This window comes from Medicago truncatula, chromosome 6 (assembly GCF_003473485.1).
Source record: "Medicago truncatula cultivar Jemalong A17 chromosome 6, MtrunA17r5.0-ANR, whole genome shotgun sequence".
Taxonomy (NCBI): Eukaryota; Viridiplantae; Streptophyta; class Magnoliopsida; order Fabales; family Fabaceae; genus Medicago; species Medicago truncatula.
Genome location: NC_053047.1, coordinates 41028015 through 41051952, shown reverse-complemented (window position 1 = coordinate 41051952; position 23938 = coordinate 41028015). Strand labels below are relative to the sequence as shown.

At 31.6% G+C, this 23938-nt stretch overlaps 2 protein-coding genes across 2 annotated transcripts; both read right to left on the bottom strand.

Annotated features, from left to right (window-relative positions):
• Window positions 1-3064: 3064 nt before the first annotated feature.
• On the bottom strand, window positions 3065-4361 carry LOC25496944 (ethylene-responsive transcription factor TINY). The gene has a single exon (XM_013597693.3). The coding sequence runs from the start codon at window positions 4066-4068 to the stop codon at window positions 3361-3363; it is 708 nt and encodes a 235-aa protein (XP_013453147.1). The 5' UTR covers window positions 4069-4361; the 3' UTR covers window positions 3065-3360.
• Window positions 4362-16432: 12071 nt separating this feature from the next.
• LOC25496942 (dehydration-responsive element-binding protein 3) lies at window positions 16433-17278 on the bottom strand. The gene has a single exon (XM_013597691.3). The coding sequence runs from the start codon at window positions 17169-17171 to the stop codon at window positions 16512-16514; it is 660 nt and encodes a 219-aa protein (XP_013453145.1). The 5' UTR covers window positions 17172-17278; the 3' UTR covers window positions 16433-16511.
• Window positions 17279-23938: the final 6660 nt, after the last annotated feature.

The window sequence follows — 23938 nt, the reverse complement described above, 5'->3', positions numbered from 1 at the left end:
TGAGTTAATGGATTAATCTACTAATAGAAAAATTAAATTAAAATAAAATAAAATAAAAGCATTGACATGTTGATGTTGGGACACCGAAGGAGCCAAGGAGACCCGCCCACATTGAGGGTAGAGCAACCGCATAAACGAAAAAGACACCAAAATCTTACCTGAAACCTTAAGACAATGAGTCATGTCAATTATAAAGTGTTCAACCTCCACTTTTCTATTCGATGTGGGACATATAACTTACATTTGCACACATCACTCCCCCTCAAGTGTGAGTCCATCAATTCACCGTGCCCTTCTTCGAGCGGAAGCTCTTACTTGCTTGTATCGTCGTTGCTGGTTTCTCCGCAACGGATCGGCTGCCTCGGTCCTACCCTTCGTCGTAGCAGGGCTCTAATACCACTGTTGTGTCATTGAGGGGAGCCAGGGTGACAACCCACATTGAGGCTAGAGCATAAGCGAGAGAGATACCACACACTTACCCAAAACTTTAAGGAAATAGGTCTTCTCAATTATAAAGTGTTCAACCTCCACTTTTCTATCTGATGTGAGACATATAGCTCACACTTGCACACAACAATTGAATGAGTTACATGCCTGGGTTACAATATATATTATGCATGCTCTAATGCTGATTATGGATTAAAGCATATTTGTAGATGACAGAATAATTCCTTATACCACCATGGAGAAAGAATAGGACATCTACAATAATTGGCAGGACTGACCTAAAGGTGAGGTCACTAAAGTCCTTACTCCTTAGGCCTCAATAAGAGATGAACCCCATAGCCAGAGACATTGCAATCAAAATTTAAATAATGGTAATATTTTTAAGTTTCACGTACGTATCAACAGGTGAAACCTGTTCACACATCTTTCCAATGCTACAATGTCATTGCCACCACTTTGCAGCTATGGAATTTCGATTGTTTGGTTCCAACTGAAAAAATAAAGCTCTAGTAATTATTTACTTGTTATACTTCTTCCACTACTAATTGCAAAATCATTAAAAAAAATTCTTGTTAACAAGTGCCTAGAGCATTTGTTAAGAATACAAAAATAAGAATAATTGATAAATTTAAAGTTGAAAAAGTTATATTTTAAAGTTTTAATGATTTCAATGTACAAATTTTAAGACAAAAATTCTTCTTTAGTCTTCTTAACAAGTGCCCTAAAAAACTGTTTAAATATAAATCAAGTACTAGATAAAATTTCTTAACAATTCTTCTTTAGACAAAATTTTTTAAGACACTTGTTAGCATTTTCCTTTATAAAAAATGCTAGCCAGCTCATAACCAAAACTCTTCAAATAAACTATTTTTAGTATAAATCAAGTACTAAAAAACTGTTTTGTACCAAAATAAACTGTTTACATAAACCATGTCTGGTATAAATCATATTGCAAATAGAATTTTAAATATTTCATTTTGTAAAGTTCAAGATCATAAGAATTGTCATATGTATTTTATCGTACTCGTACAAGACATTTAATGTGGACCCGAACCAAAGGTGGACATCACTATTTTAATTATGTTTTAATAATTATATTTATTCCTTCAAAAAAATAATTATATTTATTGTCCTTTTTTATATTGATATAATAATTTCATTTGTTACTGAAAATAGTAAGAGCTCACCTTTAAACCGTTAAAACCCTTGATTGTGTGTTCCATTGCTTAAATTCAAACTAGATATTCAAAGTCTCTAGTTTAATATTTAACGAAAATTCAAAAATTACATCATATATATATATTTTTTTAAAGAAACATCATATGTTCTATTGCTCAAATTTTCTATTACGATGTGGAAAAAATTTGACACCATAACAACTTATATATAACTAACTTGCTTGCTGTAAGAAATTAGTACAATATAAGAAAAACTTATCACTTGCTTGATGTATATGAAAAAATAAGGAAATTTTATATAAATAAAAGGATTTGTCAATCATTCAATTTCAATATAATCATTGTTATTTTGTTACCATCTCAAGGTGGATTTTCCTATTAACAAAAACGAGAAAAAACAAAAACTGTGCAAGAAAAGGACAAATTAGCTACAAAAATAAAAGATGAAATAAAAAGTCTTTCTTTAACCTTTATTCTTGTCTTTATAAAGCAAAACATAACTATATAATGTATATGCATGATCAAAAGCACTTTCTATATATTCAATATTACTCCATCCTTCAAATAAATATATTAATATTACTCCACTTCATTTGCATGTCACACATCAAGACTCCATTTTCCAAGACACTAGTTTTTACTGTTTCAAATTATAAAATTATAACCAAAAGGATAAAACTTAACCCCACTAGCTAGCTCACATGACCATGTGAAACTAAGCATAAAAAAGATAAAAATAAAAATAAAAAATCTAGAGAAAGAATGAGTGAAAAAAAATTATAATACAAACTAAGTGCCTGTTTGGTATAGTGGTGGGGGGAGCTTAAACCACGTTTTGGCTAAAGCTCCAAATTGGAGCTTCTACCTTTTCATATTTTTTATGCATTGGAAAGTGTGAATAGTGCATTGGAAAGTGATTTCTAGCTTCCAAAAGCCTTCCCAAACACACACTAAGTAGCTAGATTCTTGAGAAACAAGAAAATTTATATACTTTAATTTTTTACAATCACACAAACAAGTGGATGAATTAAGATCACTAGTCTACATTCAATAATATCATGCATTTGCACATAATACACATATTGATAGTGATTGGGTCAAGATTAAATGATCTAGATTTTAAACTCAATATTTTACTTAAAGAAACACAAAATCATCTTTGAAAATTGGGTAGCTCGATTTCAACTCAACGTCCACTTATATGTGAAATTATCAAGTTGTTAAACTACATGAATGTGTACGATTATTGATAGTTCTAAAAGACAATCTACATTACAAAGAGAAATCATGTTTGAACAATCATTTTTTTGATAACTTTAAAGATAATTTTGTTTATTGCTTTGATTTTTGTGTCAATACCTCATTTTCTTTGTAAAATTTTGACAATCTTAAAAGTTGTCATATAAATGGATGTTCAAAAAACACAACTCCATTATAAATTCGATAAAATACATCTGATTACATAAAACATCCAATCAAATTAAACTTTCTCAACCACATAAATATAAACAAAAAAAAACCCTTAAAAAAAATATAAACAAAAGTTACATATATTTAGCCCCCTTGAAAGAAAAATTGCCAAAAGGACCCCTATTAAAGGTTAAGTACTAAAAGTAGTACTATATGCAATAATTCAAATATAAAAAAAAAAAAAAAAAAAAAAAAAAAAAAAACCAAAAAAATAAAATAAAAATCACACACAAAAAAGGGTAGGTGACTAATTAAGAATAGTAGTTCAAGACCACAGTGAAAGTAGCGTGTTTTCTGGGTCATGCATTGATATCATGTTCAAATATCCACCATCACCATAACCATAACCATTCTCTTCTTCATTATCATAAATGCTATTATTATTGCTATGATACCAATAATCAACTGGGTCAAAAAACACAAACTCAGGGTCAAGTGACTCAAAACATGTTCCTAGTCTTGGTAACTCAACAATCTCACCAAGATCTTCCGGTGTTGATGAAGAAGACAACGACGAAGAAGAGGAGGAGGATGATGATGAAGATGGTGCCGGAGAAGGAGGAGGAGGAGGAGGAACCATAGACGCGGCTTTAACTGCGGCAGCTTGAACATCTCTTGGAGAGTTGGAAGCTGGTCTTGGAAGTGTAGCTGAAAGTTCGGGGAAGTTAAGGATTGCAGATGAACCTTTTATAGTAAGTGCAGCTGCATCGTGTGCACGGGCTGCCATTTCAGCGGTTGCGAATGTTCCTAGCCAGATTCGGTTTTTCTTTCGTGGTTCTCGGATTTCAGAAACCCATTTTCCCCATGTTCGCATTCTTACACCTCTATAAACTGGATGCTTAGTGTTAGTGTTGTTAACATTGTTGTTGTTGGTTTCTCTTTCTCTCTTTTTTCCTCTTTTTTCTTCATCACTTGAAGAAATCAATGGTTGTTGTGTTGGTGATGAAGGTGAAGAGGGTAAATCATCAACCATTGTGTTGTTTTTAAGGAATAGAGGGGGTGTAGTTTGTAATGATAGTGAGAAAAGGGGTGTATTAGTGTTTTGTGAGGGAGGGAAAGTTGTATTGATGTGTGTGAGATGAGATGATGGAAAAGGGAAGAAAGGAGGGGTTTTAAGTAGAGAGGGAGAGAAGAGTAGGGTTATGGAATGGAAGAAAAGATAAACGTGGGGTTGAATATTGTAATTTTAAGGACCCCTCAAGAAAGACCCACACGAATGGCTCTTCTTTCTAAACCACATCATGGAGTTTGGAACTTGGTGGTGGTTTAGTGTGGAGTGAGATATCATATCAATATCAAATATTTGTCAAATATATATGGGCATAGACCAAGTATTTGTAATATATTCATGCTTCCACATGTATTAATGCATGTGCAATCACTTTTAATAATTTGATGTCTAATTTGTTAGAAGCTTCCTACCAAACAAAAAAGTATGTTAGATGCTTATAAATAAAACATGTCAGAAATTTGGGTTTATTCTAATTCAAGTATGATACAAAATCTGCTAGTAATAATGAATTGATCTAAGTGATAAGAAATTTTAACATAATCGGCTAGTCTGATCTTATAATTTTCCATCCTTAAAAAATGCACATTGTTAAATTACAAGAGTAAGTTAAATTACTATTTAAGAAATTATAATTATAGTATTTTTCTTTTTTTTTTACAAAAGAAATTATAATTATTGGTGGGTCAAATACTTTATTTATTTATATTGATGTGGGATGGATCATAGAGGTGGTGGTGAAATAGGGAGGAAGGTGATGAAAATGCCTCTAAATGGTGTCACAAACAGACAGGCTGGCAGATGCAGAGACGGCTCTGGAGACTTTGCATGGTGGCAGACATCAAGTATTATTCATTAATATACATAATAAAAAATATAATAATAATAATAATAATAATAATAATAATAATAATAATAATAAAAAATAATATATATTGCCTAAGCAATCCTTTTCTCTTTATTCTACATGGAATATTTATATCATTATCATCATAATATCATCTTAGTATTATTAATTATCTTTTACAGTTCAGTGATTATTCAGTCAGAAGCTCAGTGATCGGGTTGAATATTAACTGTTCATTAACCTTTCTTTTCCTTTTTCTCACCTATATATATGACCCCTATGTCTGTGTACATTATTGGACAGTGATAATACTCACTATTCTTGTCCTAACCTCTCTCTTTGTAAGATCTGAATTCAGAGCTACAAACGGCATGCAGTAAATATATCTAGGTTATCTGATCTTAATTAGATGGTGTAGATTTTATATTTTCATATTTATTTTTTAAATTTATCCTAATTCAAACTAAAAGTTTGATATGATCAAACGTATAAATATGACTATTGCAGTGCAGTCATAAGAGTAATGATATTTAATTTGTACAGTGTGATAACTTTTGAAGGAACTTTTTTTTTTTTTTTTCAACTTTTGAAACAACTTTTTTGCTCTCTTTTCATATCACTAAAAACCAATAGAGAGAAATAAAGAGATCGAATAAAAACACAATGTAAATGTGAGAGAGAAAATTGTATAAAAGTTATACAAACAAATCACTATAGGAATTTGAGGAAGAATCTATTTCTTCAAGGCGCGTCGTCACATATTTCTCAACTAGAGTCTCTGATTAAAAAGTTTATTTGGGAGTGAGGAAGCAAGGAAGCGAGGAAAATACATTGGATTAAGTGGAATAAAGTGTGTAGACCAAAGAAAAAAGGGGGGTTTATGAATTTGGAATTGGAGAAAATGGTGGTGGACAGTGAAGATATAGACTGATTAATTATGGAAATTGGTTCTAAAGCAAAAATATTGTCATAGATTGGAGATGATAAATAAGAATACTTCTTTCTGGTGGAGAGATTTGAAGTCTTGTGTTAGCTTATCTGGTAGGAGTGGGGTAGGTTGGTTTGTGCGCTAAAGACGTGTTGAACCCGTTGACACCATTGAGATTACGGTTGGAAATAGGCTATGCAGTGTTAGACTTTGCAAGGCTTAAGTCTGGTTTATAAAAAATTCTAAGGCCTGCCATATGCAGATTTTTTAGACCCGAATTTGGCCTTCTGACAGCCTGATATGAACTGCTAGCATATTTAAAAGTCTATTTTATATGAAGTAATGTGATTTAAGGTTAAATACACTAGTGAACTAATAAATCAATAATATTAAACACTCTTTTAATATTTAGGGTTAAATATGTTTTTGATCCCTATAAATATACCAACTTTTCGTTTTAGTCTCTCTAAAATTTTCCTTCAACTTTTGGTCCCTCTTTAAAGTAAACTCATATGTAGAATTCATATATTTGAATAAAAATTTCAGAAAAATTCATAATATTATAAATATCTCTCCCAAAAAAAATTAGAATTTCTTAACGAAACGTGAATTTAATATGAATTTTTATATTTTTTATGGTTAAAAATTCATATTTAATTTATGTTTTGTTAAAGAATTCTAATTTTTTTAGGGAATTTATTTTACAATATTCTACACATTTCTGCATATTTTCATTAAAAAAAAATACAAAAATTAAATTAAAAATAGGTACCAAAAGTAGTGACTGAAAATTTTATTGGGACTAAAAGTTGAAGGAAAATTTTAAAGGGACTAAATCGAAAAGTTGGTATATTTATAGGGACCAAAAACATATTTAACCCTAATATTTAACAAGAAGTTTTAGTGAACTTTACTATATATTATATCATATTTCAATTCTTATGTTTATAATAATACTTTTAAATATGCGAAAAATTATTGTATACTAATAATCCTGAATTACTGTAAAGGTTAACAAATTTATAATTTAATTCAAAGTAGAATATATAATATAATAGTATATAATATTATTCATATATATCAAAGTAGGTCGGCTTAATAGGCCTAATAGGCTTTTTAAATAGCTTGACCTAGCCTTTTAAACTAAATAGGCTTTTAAAAAACCTAAGACCTTCTCTATTTAAGAAAAAAGTATATGGCCTAACCTGACCGATCCTAGGCTAGGTCGTAGACCCCCGTAAGCCAACCGGACTTATTCTCATACCTAATTGAGATTGCCGGCACTGGTTTGGAGACTAATATCCTTAATAGATTACCCACTAAGGATAATCTAAGCCTTAGAGATGTGAGGTTGAATTCATCTGTTGGCTACAATATGTTTGAAACTGTTAACCATATCTTTTTTAATTGTTCTATTTTATCGTCAATTTGGAGTGAGTCGTTGAAAGTTGGTGATTATATTTAACAAATTAATATCAAGCATGTCTCTATATTTAATAATTTTCTATCAATTTAATCTCTAACATATACTAAAAAAAATTACGGGTATCAATCATGGCATCTTTAGACACTTATGAAGTTAGACACTTATGAAGTTTCGTAGCGGCCTATATCAATGGATTTTGGAACTTATAGTGTATCTATAGGAAGTAATCTCGATCTTCCTTTTCCATTTGATTTTTTTTATTGGTTTTGGATTTAATTTGATCAAAGTTGGTCTTTCAACCTGAATCATACAAACACCACACTAGCATAAGTAATAAAAATATATACTGTTAAGAAACGAAAAATCAAAACAAACAGAGTCATGCTAAAACGATGAAATAAAAAAACAAACGAAAAAAGATCGAAAATACGTGGAAATAAATATTAAGAAAACAATATGGAGGGAGTACTTTCAAGTATATATTGACTGCAAAGCATCTCTCTTCGATAGATTAAGAAGAAGAAAAATAGCAACGACTACGGTTTAGAAGGAGAAAAGAGATAGAATGAGAGAGAGAAAATTAGTTATGAGAGATTTTTATTTTTTTGAAAGAAAAAGGTTATGAGAGATAAATTATTAAATATAAATCTTCTACGTTTTTGCTTAATTGTTTCTTTAACATGCATATATGAAACATTTCGAATTAGGAGGTCAAAGAAATTTACCTTTTCCCTCACATGTGATGTTCCTTAATGGATGATAGACATGACTCTCCACACTTCTTCTTTTATCTTAAAACTATTACACTTTTTCTGAATGAAGAAAATGAAGCTAACACTTGTCATATCGACTTCTTGTAATACTGCATAGTAAGTTTCTTTTGGACAAACAAAAAATGATATATCGAAGTTTGGACACTAACGGCAATCATCTAAGGAGTACTCTTCATTCAAATCCCTCATCAATGTGATGTCAAACTTGTTTGATAAATTTGAGTTCTGATCGGAACATTGGCAAGCATCCTCAAACCACATATTCAAAGTGTTGTTGATTTGAAATCTTTTCTGTTTGCGACTCACGGTTTTGTCCACTGTAGGTATTTTCAGTGAGTTAAGAGTGTAGGTTTGTTTATAAACTATCTTAAATATTAATTCTCAAGCAATGTCAGATTTTTTATGTACTAGAACAAATGTCTCCAATTGAGATTTAGGGACTAAATGACTTAGGTTCCATGGTTGGCACCAATGTTCCGAACTCAAGCCAAATTTTTGCAATTTTCTCTCTACTTTTAGGCATTATGTAAGTCCTCGGTTGAGGATTTGTATGTCTTGTTATAAAACCTATAATTTTTTGAGTATATGTTAAAGATTAAATAGCAAATAATTAAATATAAATACCTATTTGATATTAAGTTTTGAAACATAATGACCAACTTATCAATTCAAATGTAAATGTTTGATTCAAGCTGATATGAGTAATGTCTTACAAGTTCCTTTTAAAATATTTACAATCTTAAAAGACCTTTTGTAAGCGTCCTATGAAATCAATAACAAATTTGATAGTTTACTTTTTTTTTAATATACTAATTACGTTAAAAAAATGACATTATTCAAATTTTAGGTTCACATCTCCTTTTATATATATTTTTTTTTCGTCTTGTATTGATTTACCATTGAATTTTTAATAAAATTATATTTGACTTATAGATTTCAATTATAATATTTAAATCTATAATGGATCGGTCAGAAGACCAATAACACATTGACACGTGACATAACTTACACCACCTTAAGGCTCCGCGCCTGAGGGAACACGCCAACTCAAGTGCTCCGTGCCACACATGAGTGCGCCTCCCGCGCGAGGGTCATCCTACATGTGTCCTCTAACCGCCCCTAATCATACGCCGCATAATCCGGTGACAATTATGCTCAAAGCGCGCCTATATAAGAGTGAACTTGCTTCATCCTCAAGGTATGATTCCATTTTCACAACACTTTCTACACACTTTTTCTTAGTTTCATTACTGAGTTGAGCGTTAGAGTGTTAATGTGCCTGCAGGTACCTTTCGTTCCACCGCAAGGATTCTTCGCCGCCGTATCAGAAGCCTTCACCGTCACACTGGAGCATTTTCCGCCACGGTTGCCACTCATCCATCCTCACTGGACAAATCAAAATCTATACTTGCACCCCCTAACATTTTAGGCAAACTCAGTCATTGCATATCAGAGAAAACTTGAAGTTCAATATGTACTTCATATGATATTCTTACTACTAATCTCATGGAAGGACATCATCACTTTCATCCACATGTAGAGTAATATAGCAAAAATTCAATAATATCCCACAACCGATGGAATTACAGATAAATTGGTGTTGGCATAAGGTAGTCCACACACTACAAGAAAATCAGCAAATTGTGACACTTCATCTGCGACCCCTACCTTGTAACTGCCTCAAAATGAACATTTGCAACGGTTGTTGCAACTGTTTGGGTCAACTGTCGCAAGTTTTCTTTGTTAATGACTTAAAAGGCGCTTTGTAATTTCATTTACGCTCACTTTCCCCCAAAACCCCCAAATCTCCATCTCACTCTCAAACTTCAAAAACTTCACTCCAGTTCCTCGTTCACCAACTCCCACCAGTTCATCGTTTACCTTCCCCTCTCGTTCACCAACTCACTCCAGTTCCTCTTTCACTGGTTCTAATGTCGAAATCGTTCCCAAATCGCAAAGATTCGTATCAGTGATGCTTCCTCTCAATCATTATGCCTTCTCACACTCGGACATTCGCAACCTAGCTCACATACTCGCTCTCGATTCAGATCCAAAACCTAACCTAGCTCTGAATCGGTCCAATCGGAACTCAACTCACTCAATCTCAGAATCTTCTCACTCACTCACTCAATCGGAACTCGAACGGTGCTCAAAAGGTGATCACTCAATCTTTGTTCTCTATATCCTTCTCACTCTCAATCGTTCACCACCTAATCTTCTGGATAATTTTTTTCTTTTTCTTAAAGAATTCTTAGGTTTTTTGTTGATTTCAGTGATTATTTTTGTTTTTTGAGTGATTTTTCATGCTATTGAAAATGTAATGCTCTTAATCTAGTAGATAATAATGATAATTTGAATAAAACATACATGGTTGTTAAGACATAGAGGGGAATGTGTTATTTGGTAAGAAAGCGATAAGAATTTGAGCTTGTAGTTATGGATTTTAAGATAGTAGAGGGAAATGTGTTATTTCTTTTAGGCAAAATTACACAATTAGTCCCTTAACTTTATTTTAGGTAACACTTTCGTCCTTTATCTTTTTTTTGTCACGATTTAGTCCTTTATGTTATAAAATAACAACATAGTTATCCTTTTTTATGAAAAAAATAATCAAAAACTCCAAAAAAAAAATCATCAAACTCATAGGCAAACATAAATCTTCATCATACAAGCCTAGAAAATCAAATTTCTTTGAAAAAAATCTCATAAAAAATGATAAGATATTGTCATTTTATAACATAAAGGACTAAATCGTGACAAAAAAAAGATAAAGAACGAAAATGTTACCTAAAATAAAGTTAAGGGACTAATTGTGTAATTTTGCTTTTCTTTTATATTATAAAAGTTCTAGCAGTAGATGGAACAATGTTATTTGTTGGATCATACTTCCTGGTTGTATTTAATCATGACCCAACTTGGATTAAGAATAGCATAAGTCATGTAAGTCTATTATAATGTCAATATTCTGCTGTGATTGTTGCTTCAGATTGACTTTGCTTATCGATTTCTTAGAATGCAATAGAAAATTAGTTCCCTGATAATGTCAAATTTGGTTTATGTATATCTGGTGAACCTTTTTGGTTTATGAGATTTATTTATGTATATTTTTGCATTTTAAGTCACTAATATATTTATTTGAGATTGTCTTCAAAGTGCAGAGAAAAAAAAAATTTAAATCAGGCCATATCAATTTCAAAAATAAATAAATATTTGCGACTTTTTTCAAAAAATAAAATAAAAAATTAAACATTTGCGACTGTTCAAACAGTCGCAGAATATTAAGTTCAAAATTTTAAATTAGACATCTGCGACAGTTCTAACTGTCGCAAGTCCCTTCAAAACCATCTGAAAGCTCTTCATTTGCGACTGTTGGCAACTGTCGCAGTGCCTTTTGCGGCAGTTGGTGCGGCTGTTCTATGAAGAGTCGCAAATGACACTTGCGTCCCCAACATCCGCGACTGTTGGAGAACAGTCGCAATTGTATATTTGCGATCCTTCTAACAGTCGCAATCAGCCATTTTAAAAGAGTAGTGATACATGCACATCCATTGGTGGCATACACACTTAAACCTTCACACAAACATGTGACATGTGGCCTAGACCCCACAAATACTTTGTCTCTCTTCCTTTTCATCCATCTCTCTCCTCTCAAATATATGGGGGTGTATGGGTGGTATGAAATTATGAGTGGTCTACCAATCATTTTCCTTTTAAAAGTCGTAAAATGCAGCTTTTCTTGTAGTGACATGATGATGAAGAAATTAAGACCCATCAAGTCACCAGAGCTGTTTCACAATTTCCATTAATTTCATATCCAATCATTCACATTCCCATGCCTTAAATCGACACCCCTACTATCATCAATCAAATAAAAATAGTACAAGTCTCAGATCATACAAATCTTAAATGAAGCAAATTATTTTCCTCCACATGTACATACAAATAAGATAACAGTAACTTGCTAAAAAAATAGATAACAGTAACAAAAAATAAATATCATGTCATATCATATATACACTATAATTTTGTATGTGGAAAACACCATAGAAAAGGGATAACAAGTTTGTCGTCTCTGTTCATTCTCTAATTTTGTCGTATACATGAGTTTATTTGAAGTGTAAAAATCTAAATCAGTACAAATTATTTGATTCCCCTCTCTTTTAACTCTGGTGGACTAATTCCTCCGATTTTAAATGGAACCCCTCTAAATAGATGGTGAGATCAGACTCATCCGATTAGTCGATTTTTAGATCATATGTTTGATTATTCATTTTTTTAATTAGATTTAACTTTAATTGATTTTCTTAATTCACAAAACCTGAAATTCTACCGAATAAACATAGATTCATTCATTGTTGTCAAAATCACGATTTAAATCGTAAAATTTTGGGTTTTTGCGACTTTACTCACCTTCAATGAGCCAAATCCATTGCAAAATCCAAACACAAGAAAAACTCTATTAAAATTGCATTGAAATCACAAAATCGTGAAACCCTATGCAAAATCGCATGTTTTTACAGGGTTTTGAAGGATTATAGGAATGTTTTTATAAGAGACAATTTGATATGGTTAGTCAATTGACGTGGTTTGTACATTGACTCTTTTCTATAATAAATTAACTCAAACCAACATTTTTTTTCTTCATTCTTTCACCACCAGAGTTTCGCTTCACTATACGATCCCATTCAAAATGAAGCAAACATAACCGGTTTCATTCTTTCCGTTTGCCTTCAATCATCACCGTTTCCTCAATTATATCTTCAATCATCATCGTCTAGCTTCGTCAAGCTCAGTTTTTCAAATGTCTTCGTCTTCTTCATTTTGTAAGAGTCACTTACTCACTTATGATCAAATATTTTGTCGGGCATCTAGGATTTGCTTTAAGTATTTGTCAAGGACCAAGGTTGTTTAGCATTATTATGATTACTATAGAATATTTGACATTTAAGCTTTGAGTCATTTATGTATAAGTATTTTGTAGACTTGAAACTTTGAGTCAATAATGACTATATGCAATTTATAACATATGTTTAACATTATTTTTCTTTTGGTAGAATCCATCGATTTTGATTGCGATTTTATGATTTTTGATTTTGCTATCCTATATCAATTCTACAAAAGTAGTTGAGTAAATCATTCGATTTCGATTGCAATTTTACGATTTTCAATTTTGTTATTCCCTTTCGATATGAAGCAAAATCCCGATTTTGACAATCTTGAATTGGATGGTCTAAGGTAACGTGTTTCACATTTTAAACAGAAAGGAAAACCAAGTTGTTTCCCTCTATTTTTTCTTCTTCTTCATATTGAAGTGAAATCTAGAGTATAAACTCACCTTTCTTGTAATTTTCTGTCAAAAAATAAAGCTTGTTTTAGAAACATTTATCTTGCTTTCCATGTTCTGGATCTTGAATGAATGTAAACCGTTGTTTCAAAAAATCGTACCAACACACTCATATCTAAAAGTTTATTGGTTTCAATTAAACCACTTATACCCCCATATATGATAATACTCACAGTAAGAAAAATTAAGAGCACATGTTTGCTGATTATACTTCACAAATCATGAACATTAAAAAATAATTTTGCTTCGTACATGTTTTTCACATACATAGATGAAAAATGTGTTTTTGACACCAAAAAATCCGACATTACCCCAGAATATTTAAACACTTTGCAACTTTTATACTATAATTTCCTTCTATCCGGGTCCGACATCCAGGCTTATTCGTATCTTCGGGTACTCCTAATGCTCTTGCTGGTCTTGTTGTAAAACATTTGTATCGCTCTTTTGTTGTTAATATATTTCATTTTGCCATTAATTTTTTTTTTTTTTTTTTATATCTAAATAACACGGTTATATATATAGGACATTTTGATGTGTCATATAATTTTTGGTAATGATTGGTACACCCATGATTAAATTATGCTTTTTGTTTTCATACAATTGATTGCAAAATCTGAGTACAAGAGTACACAAAATTTACAACCACACACATTAGTATTAGTATACAGTAGTTAGAATAAAGACGTAACATAACTCCCTTTGCTATCTAAGAATCTGTTGTTATGTATCTTAAACAGTAGCAAATTAAATAGTCTGTGTCATGTACACCCCCCCTGTTATATACACCTCCTCTGCAGTTAATTTTATATTTTTTTTCTTGTCTTTATGTTCCTTACATTTTGTCCATGAATTATATGTATATGTACTAGAAAATTAGCAGTTAGTTAAAAAATTTAGTTTGCTGTCCAAGGATTATATGTTTCAGTTCTCCACTTTGTTTAGTTATGGTTGAATAAATTGTTTTGGAGAACCCTGGTTCAATTCATAGTAAAAACAATTTTTGGTGAGAATTACTTACCTACCAAGCAAACTTTAGATTAATAGGGTTCTTATCTCTGAAAACCGGAGGTTTGATACAAAAATATAGTAAATTCAAAATTTTTGGACACACAAGATATTTGGGAACAAAAATAACATTTAAATCAAATATATTTTGCTATTTGATTCTTTGTCTTCTTCTAAGATTTTCACGAAAACACATATTCCTTATTGATCTTAGCAAGAAATTTGCGTACTATTATTGAGCTTTACCTAAATCCTTGTTGTCTTTAGCAAGGTTTCTGTTGTTCTCAGTCATATATTCTACTAGATTAATTGTACCATTTTGCATGAACTGCATTAGAACTCTTTGATCAAATAATAAGGGGTACTATGCACTTATCTTCGCTTGAATTGCACATGGCATTGGATTCATATATTTGGTTTGCAGGCATGTCTATACAAAACAAAACCCTCTTTCTCGTGTACATTATACAAGAGTCAACCATACTTGGGTTTCCATTTTATGAAAGAAGAGATCCAACTCCAAGAACGATGAAATGGAAAATACAATCGAAAAATATAATCCGAATGTGTCAAACCTCCATAAGATCATTTCAGAGACGAATTATGGTATATAAATTGAGACATTTCAAATTATTTAATTTAAACTGTGTCAATACAAAAATATAAACTGTGTTGATTACCTGACACCTTTTTTTATATGGGTAACCACCGAAAAAATTGTAGAAAACAATGATTTCCAAAATTTCATTTCATATGAGATAGTTCGTACAGATAGGGGTGGGACTAAACACCAAACCGAACTGCTAAACTGAACTCAACCAAATAAAAAAAGAAAAACTGAACTATTATTAACAATTCTTAAATTGAACTACAACAATTCAGTTCGGTTCAAAACAGTTAAGTTTGATTAGAAACAGTTTGGTTTAATTCGATATATATTTTTCAACTGTACCAATAATAGCAATTCAGTTCGGTTTGGAACAGTTCAGTTAAGTTCGAAATGCAAACAGTTCGGTTCGGTTCAGTTATTTTAAATTTGGAAAATAGTTTATCTTGGTTCGGTTCAGTTTTTATTCCAAACCGAACCTCTAGTACGGAAGATAGAAATGGTGAATTGAAAAAGGCATGTTCAATAAAGGAATACATTGAAAAAAAACTTAACAACAATAATTTTACTTCTATATTCGCTCTATTGAGAATTATAAAATCCAGTAAATCATATAATTAAGTAGTACTTCGGTGTTAAGTTAACTCTAGGCTTTGTTTGCGAGTTTGGAGGGGAATGGAGTGGAAGGTTTGAGAAGAAAGGAATGAGCAAGTGAAAAAAATAGAGGAAAATGGGAGGGGAGGATTTTGGGGGGTTAACTTTTCTTCATAATACAAAACCCTCCTCATTTGGGGAGCTAAAAAATTGTATTGGATGAGGGTTTTGGGGGTTTTGGAGGGTTAATATGAATTCTTCAAATTTAATCTATGTTATTATAATATTTTTAAAATTAAAAATATAGTAATCATATGCATTAATTTATCATTCTCTAAAAAACTACTCTTTTAAAAAAATTGAAAAATTTCTCCAATTTTTCTCATATTTTGCACCCCTCAAACCTTTCCTTCCCTTTTCATCCAAATTCCCAAACAAAGCCCAAGAGTTTCATGCGCAGGATATTGAATCGTAATATCCTCTCTCATGAGAGTTTGAACCCTAAGCATACTTTTTACGTTAAGATAAACACAAATTCAAATCTTTTGTTCTGAAAGTGGTAACAACCTTTGATAATTCTTTAAAGCATGTCCATATTTAAAAATTCATCGTTGAATTGAAAACTATTATCAAATTGATCAAGTTTATAAAATTTAATTTACTGCTAATCTAAAATCATTTGATATGTCGATGAGATACATCAAAATTAACTTGTTTAATAAAAATTCATAAGGAACTTTAATCTTAAATATTCATATACACCTCATTTGATCTCTATCTCTTTTCATTCCACATCCTCAATTTATCACATATATCACCTCATTCTATTTTATTTTATTCTCTCTCAAGGTGTATACACCAAAACACAACATTTTCCAAACTAAAAAGGGTAAGTAACATTAAGAAACGTATTTTCTGGGTCATGCATTGATATCATGTTCAAGTTGCATCCACTACCATAACCATTCTCTTCTTCATCACCATAGATGCTATGATACCATGACTGAGAATAATCAACCGGGTCCAAAAACACAAACTCGTTGTTCGGCACGGGTGACTCAAAATATGTTTCAAGTTGTGGTAGTTCAACAATCTCACCAAGATCATATGGAGTTGAAGAAGAAGAAGATGTTGGCATCGGAGAAGGAGGTGGAGCAACCATGGAAGCGGCTTTGGCGGCCGCGGCTTGAATATCTCTTGGCGAGTTAGAAGTTGGTTGAGGAAGTGAAGCTGAAAGTTCAGGGAAGTTAAGGATTGCCGATGAGCCTTTTAAGGTAAGTGCAGCCACGTCGTGTGCACGCGCCGCCATTTCAGCCGTAGCATATGTTCCAAGCCAGATTCGACTTTTCTTTCGTGGTTCACGGATTTCGGATACCCATTTTCCCCATGTTCGCATTCTAACTCCTCTATAAAGTGGGTGATTAGGGTTATCACTCTTTTTGTTGTTGTTTTTGTTGCCATTATCTTGCTTTTTTCCTCTCTTTTTTTCTTCACTTGAACTAGCAAATGATTGTAGTAGTGAGGCATTACCATCAACCATTGTGTTTTTATTTTTGTATTTAATAAAAAGAATATTTATGTAACTCTTGAGATTTGGTAGTTTAATATGTATGGTGGGTGTAGTTAGTGTTATGTGAGGGAGGGGAGTAGTAGTAATGTGAGATGAGATGAGTGGAAAAGGATGGGAGTAGAAATAATTTTATGGAGAGAATGGTTATGCATGTGGAAAAAAAAAAAAGGAAAGAAAAACGTGGGAATGAATCTTGTAATTGTCAAGGACCCCTCAAGAAAGACCCATCTTCTTTCATAACCACATCGTAGAGTACTTTGGAGGACGTGGTGGCTTAGTGTGGAGTGATATTTTTTTTTTGGTGCCGATCAAGCTAGTGAGACATCATTTTCCCAACAAAAAAAAAAGTGAGACATATCATATCAAATATGGGCATATATGGTGTGTGTATATGTAGAAGGAGGATTAAATTAAAATTACACAGCTTAATAAGTTTTTAATAAATACATTTCTCTTAAAAAAATATAAGTTTTTAACAAATACATATTCTACAAAACTCGTTGTTAAACTATGTTTATTTTATATAGATCATGTCTATCAAATTTTACAAAAATATTAAACTATTTGATATGTACCATTATCATATATATTTTTTTAAAGGCCAAAATAAATTATATTACCAACAAACAATAAGTTCCTCCACATAAGATGTGAGAGAGAGAACTTAAAGCGAGATCCACAAATACGTTATAACAACAACAACAAAACGAGGAAATTAAGAAACAGTTGTCAGACATAAATGTGGTGAAACTTCCAAAATTGGTAATCAAAATTAAATATCACAAATTTCGACTTCAGCCATGAAAAGAAATAATCTTCACTTTTTCACTTAACGAGATTGCAGCTACTCCTACTTATGCTGAATAGTTATTGCGATTACTGTAACCATCTCACTCTATTGCCCTAAAAGATTTATCTCACTCTATTTTTATTTAATAATAATAATAATAATTAATTATTCATTGACCTTTTTTTTTCCTTTTCTTATAATGTATATTTTTTTTAGAAACTCGGCATCTGATTAAAAATATTTACTAATCTGAGGGATTAATTGTATTGTTCGCTAGACGAATATTCAATTAAAGTTGGAGCAAAAAATTAGATATGTATTAAACGAAACAGAGTATACGAACAGAAAAAAATAAATAAGTCGGAAAAAAAGAAGCCTAGGAGTATTTCAAAACCCAAACAACCAAAGAATGAGATGAATCATGGGAAGGAAATGTGACAAAATCCAAAAAGGTTAACCTGCCAGAAAAGTGTTTAAACAAAAATGACACTCCAGAAGAAGCCAACAGATACCTTTTGCAGTAAACATGAGGAAGGATCCATGTACATAAGCTAGTTTGCCCTCCATTAGGATTATATGCATATGGCTATTTATTTAAGTATTAATGTTTAGATTAATGTCTAGATTATCACTTTTTCTATAAAATCAATCGGAAGGAATTTTTTAATGTAAAGATGTTTCATTAATTGGTCATGTTATAACTGTTCTTGAGGGTTTTGAAAGGTAGTACTTTTGAATTGGTTCTCATAAATTTGATTAAAAAACGAGTTTGACTAACTTAAATTTAAGGACGAAGGTTGTACTTTTTAATTGGTTCTATGAAATTCAATTAAAAAAATCTACTTTGAAAATCAGTTTTAAAGTAAAAAAATTTACTTAAAAAGTGTCTTAGAAGGACTAAAAACGTGTTTTAAGTTTTAACTCCACTTTTTAGTCCGTTACAAGACAATCGATTTTAAAAATTACTTTTTAAGTTGATAAGATTTTTCCTGATTTAAAAGGTCACACATGCTAAGTTTGGATAATCAGAATCATCTGCAGAACCAACTTAAAAAAAGTCTTCTAGAACTGACTGTATAATTAATCACTTATACATCAATTAGACATTATTTTAATCATCATATAGCACTTCACCTTACTAAAAAGTAAATAGTCCTATGAAATGTTCTCTTTGTTTGATTAACACTTCATATATGCAAACTTACACTATAAATGACTATACCTTAAATGAAATGTTTTCATCGTAGATAAATGTTATCATCACTTGAGAGTGAGACTTCATTAGGTACTTGTCTCCTGCCAACACAACAAATGAAATGTTGTCATATTGAAGTACAATTCCTACATTTTCATAATGTGTGACTAGCAATAGCATGAATGTGTTCTTTTTTAATCATCGTTTTAATTAAATTTGTCCTCTAAAAAAGATAATTAATTTGTTCCTTTTTAAAGGAACCTTGAGAGGGGATTGAAACTTATCACCTTAAAGCTATAATGCTTTCAAATCTTTAAGCCAGTTACTGGCCGTCTGAAAAATGCCCTACATATAAAGAAAAAATTATCAAAGATTAGTAGTGTTGGGAAAAAATTATCAGAGATACAAATCTCAAATAAAGCTAAAAAAAAATAAAATTCCATGTGTTTATATAAAGAAAAATATTTCATGGACATCCTATAGAGTTTATCGACCGTGAGAGATGATCTGAATCCTGATACATGTGATATCATATGTTGATGATGTGATACAAAGAGAGTTGAAAAGAAATAGTTTAATGAATGTTAAAAGAATGTCCAAACTGACCAGATCCGTTCCAAATTAGGTTGGGTTTTGATCTGTCCGGTGAGAAACTGATGGAGGCCAACAGAGGTGGAAAGTTCTTCAGTATGGTGGTGACGAGTCTTCGATGTGGGATGAAAGATGCATGCATGCACGTTAGCACTTCAACGCTCAAATCAGTCAGAGAAATGAGATGGAATGTGTGAAAAGTGTGGGAATAACGGTCCCCGTGAGCTGCGGCGTATCATCTGGAAATGTTACATATGCTGGTTTCCGTAAATATCGTTTTTTACATTTTTTGTCATTTTTGTGAAGTTTTAATTAATATATTAAAAAATATTGACAGGTCAACTCATCAATCTGAGAAGCCTAACATAAAATGGCTATGATGAAATTTTCAACCCTACATCTCTAGTTGGTCCTCCCAGCTACACCTCTTTTTAGAGGGATTAACGACAGAACACTGTGAAACATAAGGGTTGCCTTTTTTGTTATTCCACCCAAATATCGACGTACAATTCATGTATACAAAATAACTGATTCCTATTTTTTTATCCCAGAAAAAATTACTTGAGTTTCTTAAACACAAATGTGCAAATCTCTTTTCTTTTCTCGTTGCCCTACTGTGAGATATGCATAGGACCCAAACTAGTTAAATAGAAGATAGTTGACATTGAGCTTACAAGTTGCAAACACCGATTGTTACAGTACATACAAGGACCCAAACGATTCCATGATTGGAAACATCTCTTATATATTGGCTTTCGTTTTCTTACTATATTTTTATTCACATGCTAATTTTGGGGGTCCTCCCTTACAAGTGGGGATGTTATTTTATTTGTTATTTGTTGAGGTAATGTTGTTTCTTTTGTTCTATTTTGTTTTATCATAAAAGGATGTTACTTCTTCAATATGTGAACCCACCTTGGTTGGTCCAGTGGTATTAATTTGCGAATATGTGATATTATATATACCTATACAGTGAGAATCTACTGAACATATTGAATGGAGAAAAAAAAAAAGGAAAACTACTTTGATTTTACAAAATGTTCATAGAACAGTATTAATAATTTGAAGAGGCATACCGCTGATATATACTGGAATCAAATAAATTATGATTGATGAAGACTTAACAGGTTTTATTGCTTTGAAAGACAAAAATTGTAAAGTAGATAAACATTACAACCTATGAAGTTAGGATACCGGATACAATACGATATTGATACGAGAAATTTTTCAAAACTTCCGATACGATACGACATTGAAACGTTATTAAAAAATTAAATCATCATCAGTATCATTTATAACTATAATCCTACAAATTTCCCTCCAAAAGTTCCCCTCCAAATTTTCCCTGCACAACCCATGTTAATTAATTAAATATAACTGAAAAGAAAAAACTCACTACCCATGTTTCCATCCACACTCTTTTTCTATTAATTCATCTATTAATTAATTAAAATGAGAAATAACTATCATTTTAGTATTTCCTTCAATAAATAAAAACTATCATTTTATTACTTAAATTAAACAATGGAAAAAAAAAACACTACCCATCATCATCATCATCATCATTTATTTATTTATCATTTATTATCCCAATTATATCCTTAGACAACTTTTTCAATAATAAATATTGTTGTTGGTGTTATTGAAATAAATAATCATATTTAATTTGATTTATTATAACTAGAAAGCAACAAACATTTATATTTTTAGTTTTAATAAAATTTCATAAAAAAACTATTGATTTGACTCCTTTAATCGTAGGCCACTAAAGTTTGATTTCTTAAAAAAGATTCATAGATGTTTATTTCGTAAAAAAAAAAAATGTAGATGGTTTTTTTTTTTTTAGGAAAGAATTATAGATGGTTTCTTAGCCTTAAATTCTCATGCGCAGGGGTATGAGTTATAAAACCTTTTTATTGTAAATTAATTGTATAGTTTTCCTCTTAACATAATAAATTTATTTAATTTTATTTTTATTGCTATTTTGTTTACTTGTGAGTGTTCATTACCTATGCATTGTCCAACTCAAGTCTCTTTTTTTGTGTGTAATCCCTCTGGTTTTTAGAGGAAGGGTGCTCCAATAATCTAAAGTTCGATCGTGAGGTAAGTAGGTATGCCTGACAATGACAAATCATTCTTTTCTATAAACACGCGACACCTCGAATAAAAGTTATTTGTTGTATATATTTGTGAGACTATATCCCTTTTTTGAGTTTGGATTGGACTATTCCCCTTAAATGAAACAAAGTTTTCTTGTGACGATCGTTCCCTAAAGCTTACCATTCATCTTCTCTCTAGAACCTCCAGTGTGGTGTCAATCCCTCTCCATTTTCCTCTCGTTTCTAATTAATCTATCGTTTGCCGATCTTATAAAATTTTGTTTCATTGGCAGTAAAGAGAACATTTGTGATCGACAAAATCTTGTTGGGATATTTTTTTATTTCTTTTTGGTTCATGGGAAACTAGGGATGGCAAGGGTAGGGAACTGCAATTTTCGAAAAGTGCCATATTCGAGCCCATAACTGCGTGGGTATCAACATTTGTACTTGTGTCCATATCCCCTAGGTATCCAAGTACTCATACTCACAGTTGTCAAAATCGCGACTTAAGTCCCAAAATCCAGGATTTTTAGACTTTAATTAGCTTCAACGACTCAAATCCATAGCAGAAACCCAAAAACAAGCAATATCCTATCAAAATCGCACAAAATCTTGAAATCCGTTCAAAATCGCAACATTTTGAAGGATTTTTTTAATTTTTTGATACGGGTCAACTTTTGGTCCGGCTCGTAAAATGACCCAATTTGTAGCCATGACCAGGTTCTATAATGTGGGAAATGATGATATTGACGATGATTAGAGTGTTGATATGATGGGGGATAATCCTTATATCGATTCTACAAAAGTCCTTAAGTAAAATCTTCGATTTTGATTTTGATTTTACGATTTACGATTATTGCTAACCCCTTTCGACCGGAAGTAAAATCCCGATTTTGACAACGTTGTCCATACTTATTACCCATATTTCAATTAAAAAAATTATCAATTACAAAAATATTGTATGATATTAAAACAATTAATATCATCTGATAATGTCGTACTCGAGTCCACAATTAATATCATCTGTATAAGCCATTCTAAATTCACCCAAACCAATCGTCCTCCTGGATTACAAATCCTGGATAACAGAACTCTTAGTGGAAAACTGGACAAAGCAAGATAATGATTTACATATTTTAGATCGAGTTTGAAATTTGAGGAATATAAAAATTGGTGATCGAAATAAATATGGGAAAAAATGAACATTACTAGCATGATGGACTAAAATAGAAAAACCATTTGGAAGGTTAGCATTTATAGGTTTAATCTTGTAAAATGAAGTAAAACAATTAAAAGAATTACAATTGTGATCATAGCTTATATATCAATCTTTTAGAGAATAATCAGATGAAGAATGAATAAAACAAGAAATAAAACTATGTATACCTGTCTGAGAAGCATCAATATATAGGTGAATGACCTAAAGAAGAGACGGTGCTTATATGATTAGAGACATGGTCAGTAGGAGCAGTGGCGGATCTTGATTTATTTTTTTGGGGGTGCCAAACAGTTATGGAATATATATATTAAAATGATTCAACAAATAGCAATAGAACTCAAGTGCTATGGTGGTATGTATTGCTGCAAAAACACCTGGCTGTTGCAGGTTTGAGTCCCATGTTGGACGTTTTTTTTTGGATAAAAAGATTAAAAATACATCAGAATATACAAAAAAGACACCTACAAAGGGTCATGCGACCTTCATCATAAAGAGGCACCCCCTTACCACTGCAACCACTGAGAATTTATTGAAAGTATGGGCATAATACTATAAATATAGTAAGTTTAGGGGATGCCATGGCACCTGCCTGCCCTTGAGAAGATCCGCCCCTGGGTAGGAGGTGATGCTGAATAGATTAAATTTGCTTGTTGGAGCAAGGAGAGAAGATGATAGCATATGAACAACTACCTGGATAACTTGTTATGCAAGTTATCTCTATAAATGGTACTACTAGCTTTCTTGTCTTCATGGTGCAATACAAGTGATGTAATATTGTCGTTTTAAATTCTTTTGATAAGTAAATGTTTTAAGATTTCTAATGATTATAAGTGATTCTTTGAG

What these genes read in the sequence shown, in the direction of transcription:
- LOC25496944 (XM_013597693.3), bottom strand. Translation starts at nt 4,068, where the DNA reads ATGGTTGATGATTTACCCTCTTCACCTTCATCACCAACACAACAACCA.
- LOC25496942 (XM_013597691.3), bottom strand. Translation starts at nt 17,171, where the DNA reads ATGGTTGATGGTAATGCCTCACTACTACAATCATTTGCTAGTTCAAGT.